Below are 6,759 nucleotides of genomic sequence, written 5' to 3'. Positions count from 1 at the left end.
ATAGTATAATATAATATAGTATAATATAATAGAATATAGTATAATAGAATATAGTATAATAGAATATATATAGTATAATAGAATATAGTATAATAGAATATAGTATAATAGAATATATATAGTATAATAGAATATAGTATAATAGAATATAGTATAATATAATATAGTATAATATAATAGAATATAGTATAATAGAATATAGTATAATAGAATATATATAGTATAATAGAATATAGTATAACAGAATATAGTATAATAGAATATAGTATAATAGAATATATATAGTATAATAGAATATAGTATAATAGAATATAGTATAATAGAATATATATAGTATAATAGAATATAGTATAATATAATATAGTATAATATAATAGAATATAATAGAATATAGTATAATAGAATATAGTATAATATAGTATATAGTATAATAGAATATAGTATAATAGAATATAGTATAATATAGTATATAGTATAATAGAATATAGTATAATAGAATATAGTATATAGTATAATAGAATATAGTATAATAGAATATAGTATAATAGAATAGAATTTAATAGAATAGAATATATAATATAATCTCGTCTCTGTCTGTGTCTCTGCTCCAGCTGACAGTGAGCTGCTCTCCAACTTCACGTTGCATAGCAACCACAGTGATGTCATGCTCTTTGTGACCTCTGACCTCTGACCTCTGACCTCCCGCTCCCACAGCGAGCAGAAACATCACAGAGTCATTAAAGTCTAAAGCAGTGACTCTCAATGTAGGGTCCAGGGACAAGCCAGGGGTCAAGGGTTCATCCTCTGACCATCGTCATCATCATCTTCATCAGTCTCTCTGTGTTCCTCTCTCAGGGTCTGACCATCATCATCATCTTCATCAGTCTCTCTGTGTTCCTCTCTCAGGGTCTGACCATCATCATCATCATCATCTTCATCAGTCTCTCTGTGTTCCTCTCTCAGGGTCTAACCATCATCATCATCTTCATCAGTCTCTCTGTGTTCCTCTCTCAGGGTCTGACCATCATCATCATCATCATCTTCATCAGTCTCTCTGTGTTCCTCTCTCAGGGTCTGACCATCATCATCATCATCATCTTCATCAGTCTCTCTGTGTTCCTCTCTCAGGGTCTGACCATCATCATCATCAGTCTCTCTGTGTTCCTCTCTCAGGGTCTGACCATCATCATCATCATCATCTTCATCAGTCTCTCTGTGTTCCTCTCTCAGGGTCTGACCATCATCATCATCAGTCTCTCTGTGTTCCTCTCTCAGGGTCTGACCATCATCATCATCATCATCTTCATCAGTCTCTCTGTGTTCCTCTCTCAGGGTCTGACCATCATCATCATCAGTCTCTCTGTGTTCCTCTCTCAGGGTCTGACCATCATCATCATCATCATCTTCATCTTCATCAGTCTCTCTGTGTTCCTCTCTCAGGGTCTGACCCTCGTCATCATCAGTCTCTCTGTGTTCCTCTCTCAGGGTCTGACCCTCGTCATCATCAGTCTCTCTGTGTTCCTCTCTCAGGGTCTGACCCTCGTCATCATCATCATCATCAGTCTCTCTGTGTTCCTCTCTCAGGGTCTGACCATCATCATCATCATCATCAGTCTCTCTGTGTTCCTCTCTCAGGGTCTGACCCTCGTCATCATCATCTTCATCAGTCTCTCTGTGTTCCTCTCTCAGGGTCTGACCATCGTCATCATCATCTTCATCAGTCTCTCTGTGTTCCTCTCTCACGGTCTGACCATCATCATCATCATCATCAGTCTCTCTGTGTTCCTCTCTCACGGTCTGACCATCATCATCATCATCATCATCATCATCATCAGTCTCTCTGTGTTCCTCTCTCAGGGTCTGACCATCATCATCATCATCATCAGTCTCTCTGTGTTCCTCTCTCACGGTCTGACCATCATCATCATCATCATCAGTCTCTCTGTGTTCCTCTCTCACGGTCTGACCATCATCATCATCATCATCAGTCTCTCTGTGTTCCTCTCTCACGGTCTGACCATCACCATCATCATCATCAGTCTCTCTGTGTTCCTCTCTCACGGTCTGACCATCATCATCATCATCATCATCATCAGTCTCTCTGTGTTCCTCTCTCAGGGTCTGACCATCATCATCATCATCATCATCTTCATCAGTCTCTCTGTGTTCCTCTCTCAGGGTCTGACCATCATCATCATCTTCATCAGTCTCTCTGTGTTCCTCTCTCAGGGTCTGACCATCATCATCATCATCATCAGTCTCTCTGTGTTCCTCTCTCAGGGTCTGACCATCATCATCATCATCATCATCATCAGTCTCTCTGTGTTCCTCTCTCAGGGTCTGACCATCATCATCATCATCATCTTCATCAGTCTCTCTGTGTTCCTCTCTCAGGGTCTGACCATCACCATCATCATCATCAGTCTCTCTGTGTTCCTCTCTCAGGGTCTGACCATCATCATCATCATCATCTTCATCAGTCTCTCTGTGTTCCTCTCTCAGGGTCTGACCCTCGTCATCATCATCTTCATCAGTCTCTCTGTGTTCCTCTCTCAGGGTCTGACCATCATCATCATCATCATCTTCATCAGTCTCTCTGTGTTCCTCTCTCAGGGTCTGACCATCATCATCATCATCATCTTCATCAGTCTCTCTGTGTTCCTCTCTCAGGGTCTGACCATCATCATCATCAGTCTCTCTGTGTTCCTCTCTCAGTGTCTGACCCTCGTCATCATCATCTTCATCAGTCTCTCTGTGTTCCTCTCTCAGGGTCTGACCATCATCATCATCATCTTCATCAGTCTCTCTGTGTTCCTCTCTCAGGGTCTGACCATCATCATCATCATCATCATCAGTCTCTCTGTGTTCCTCTCTCAGGGTCTGACCATCATCATCATCATCATCTTCATCAGTCTCTCTGTGTTCCTCTCTCAGGGTCTGACCCTCGTCATCATCATCTTCATCAGTCTCTCTGTGTTCCTCTCTCAGGGTCTGACCCTCGTCATCATCATCTTCATCAGTCTCTCTGTGTTCCTCTCTCAGGGTCTGACCCTCGTCATCATCATCTTCATCAGTCTCTCTGTGTTCCTCTCTCAGGGTCTGACCATCATCATCATCTTCATCAGTCTCTCTGTGTTCCTCTCTCAGGGTCTGACCCTCGTCATCATCAGTCTCTCTGTGTTCCTCTCTCAGGGTCTGACCATCAAACCTCTGGTCAACTGGCTCAAAGTTCCTCGTTCCACCAGCAGGAAGCCGACCATCAACGAGGAGATCCACGAGAGGGTGAGTTCACCTCTTCTTCTTCTTCTTCTGCAGCTCTGACATCATGATGTTCCAACAGAGAGTGATGTGAGTGTGTGTGTGTGTGTGTGTGTGTGTGTGTGTGTGTGTGTGTGTGTGTGTGTGTGTGTGTTTCAGGCCTTTGACCACATCCTGACAGCAGTGGAGGACATAGCAGGACTACAGGGATACCACCACTGGAGAGACAAGTGAGTCCATCACTCTGATCATATACTAATGTCACAGTCATGGTGCATATTTACACCATAATAACACCATAATAATACCATATAAATACCATAATAACACCATATAAATACCATAATAACACCATATAAATACCATAATAACACCATATAAATACCATAATAACACCATATAAATACCATAATAATACCATATAAATACCATAATAACACCATATAAATACCATAATAACACCATATAAATACCATAATAACACCATATAAATACCATAATAAGACCATATAAATACCATAATAACACCATATAAATACCATAATAATACCATATAAATACCATAATAACACCATATAAATACCATAATAATACCATATAAATATCATAATAACACCATATTAATACCATAATAATACCATATAAATACCATAATAACACCATATAAATACCATAATAACACCATATAAATACCATAATAACACCATATAAATACCATAATAACACCATATAAATACCATAATAACACCATATAAATACCATAATAACACCATATAAATACCATAATAATACCATATAAATACCATAATAACACCATATAAATACCATAATAACACCATATAAATACCATAATAACACCATATAAATACCATAATAAGACCATATAAATACCATAATAACACCATATAAATACCATAATAATACCATATAAATACCATAATAACACCATATAAATACCATAATAATACCATATAAATATCATAATAACACCATATTAATACCATAATAATACCATATAAATACCATAATAACACCATATTAATACCATATAAATACCATAATAACACCATATAAATACCATAATAACACCATATAAATACCATAATAACACCATATTAATATCATAATAACACTATATTAATATAATAACACCATATCAATACCATAATAACACTATATTAATACCATAATAACACCATATTAATACCATATAAATATCATAATAACATCATATAAATACCATAATAATATCATTTACACCATAATAACACCATATAAATATCAATAACACCATATTAATATCATAATAACACCATATCAATACCATAATAACATCATATTTACACCATAATAACACCATATCAATACCATAATAACACCATATTAATATCATATAAATATCATAATAACATCATATAAATACCATAATAATATCATTTACACCATAATAACACCATATCGGCTGTGGGGCGGCTGTGGCTCAGAGGGTAGAGCAGGTTGTCCACCAATCGGAAGGTCGGTTCGATCCCCGGCTGCTCCGGGTCACATGTCGATGTGTCCTTGAGCAAGACACTTAACCCCAAATTGCTCCCAAAGGCAGAGCCATCGGTGTGTGAATGAGTCTTTAGATTAGATCCTGATGGGCAAAGTTGGCACCTTAGTAGCCTCTGCCATCAGTGTATGAATGTGTGTGTGAATGTGTGAGTGAATGGGTGAATACTGACATGTAGTGTAGAGCGCTTTGAGGGGTCAGAAGACTAGAAAAGCGCTATATCAATGCAAGTCCATTTACCATTTACCATATCAATATCATAATAATTGCATATCAATATCATAATAACATCACATTAATACCATAATAACATCATATTAATATCATAATAACATCACATTAATACCATAATAACATCATATTAATATCATAATAACATCACATTAATACCATAATAACATCATATAAATACCATAATAACATCACATTAATACCATAATAACATCATATTAATATCATAATAACATCACATTAATACCATAATAACATCATATTAATACCATAATAACATCACATTAATACCATAATAACATCATATTAATATCATAATAACATCACATTAATACCATAATAACATCATATTAATACCATAATAACATCACATTAATACCATAATAACATCATATTAATATCATAATAACATCACATTAATACCATAATAACATCATATTAATATCATAATAACATCACATTAATACCATAATAACATCATATTAATACCATAATAACATCATATTAATACCATAATAACATCACATTAATACCATAATAACATCATATTAATACCATAATAACATCACATTAATACCATAATAACATCATATTAATACCATAATAACATCACATTAATACCATAATAACATCATATTAATACCATAATAACATCATATTAATACCATAATAACATCATATTAATATAATAACATCATATTAATACCATAATAACATCACATTAATACCATAATAACATCATATTAATATAATAACATCACATTAATACCATAATAACATCACATTAATACCATAATAACATCACATTAATACCATAATAACATCATATTAATATAATAACATCATATTAATACCATAATAACATCACATTAATACCATAATAACATCATATTAATACCATAATAACATCACATTAATACCATAATAACATCATATTAATACCATAATAACATCATATTAATACCATAATAACATCACATTAATACCATAATAACATCATATTAATATAATAACATCACATTAATACCATAATAACATCATATTAATATCATAATAACATCACATTAATACCATAATAACATCATATTAATATCATAATAACATCACATTAATACCATAATAACATCATATTAATACCATAATAACATCACATTAATACCATAATAACATCATATTAATACCATAATAACATCACATTAATACCATAATAACATCATATTAATACCATAATAACATCACATTAATACCATAATAACATCATAATAATACCATAATAACATCACATTAATACCATAATAACATCACATTAATACCATAATAACATCACATTAATACCATAATAACATCATATTAATACCATAATAACATCACATTAATACCATAATAACATCATATTAATACCATAATAACATCATATTAATACCATAATAACATCACATTAATACCATAATAACATCATATTAATATAATAACATCATATTAATACCATAATAACATCACATTAATACCATAATAACACTATATTAATAGCATAATAATAGCATATCAATATCATATTAGCATGTTAACTCTATAATAAGTAGTAACAGATATAAATAGATATGTCCATCCTGACTTCCTGTCAGTGTTGTTACTGTAATAGCTGACAGTGACCAGTAGGAGGAGCTCCTCCTTCACTCTGATGATGAGACGACGCTCTGCTCCGACTGAAACTCAGG

The 6,759-nt window shown here is 33.6% G+C and overlaps 1 protein-coding gene across 2 annotated transcripts in view; it reads left to right on the top strand.

Moving 5' to 3' along the window:
- Nucleotides 1-3,591, top strand: part of LOC141781301 (sodium/hydrogen exchanger 5-like) — a 30,986-nt gene extending 27,395 nt beyond the window's left edge. The window contains exons 8-9 of one of the 2 annotated variants that reach the window (XM_074656952.1): nucleotides 3,193-3,282; nucleotides 3,418-3,591. In XM_074656952.1, coding sequence (XP_074513053.1) covers nucleotides 3,193-3,282; nucleotides 3,418-3,492 — 165 coding nt within the window. In that variant the 3' untranslated portion in view covers nucleotides 3,493-3,591. The remainder of the gene's footprint in view (nucleotides 1-3,192; nucleotides 3,283-3,417) is intronic. The other variant, XM_074656960.1, reaches the window with a different exon arrangement.
- Nucleotides 3,592-6,759: the final 3,168 nt, after the last annotated feature.

The sequence above is a fragment of the Sebastes fasciatus genome, chromosome 2 (assembly GCF_043250625.1).
Source record: "Sebastes fasciatus isolate fSebFas1 chromosome 2, fSebFas1.pri, whole genome shotgun sequence".
NCBI lineage: Eukaryota > Metazoa > Chordata > Actinopteri > Perciformes > Sebastidae > Sebastes > Sebastes fasciatus.
Note: the sequence above shows the minus strand (reverse complement) of the source record. Positions and strands in the feature narration are given on the sequence as shown.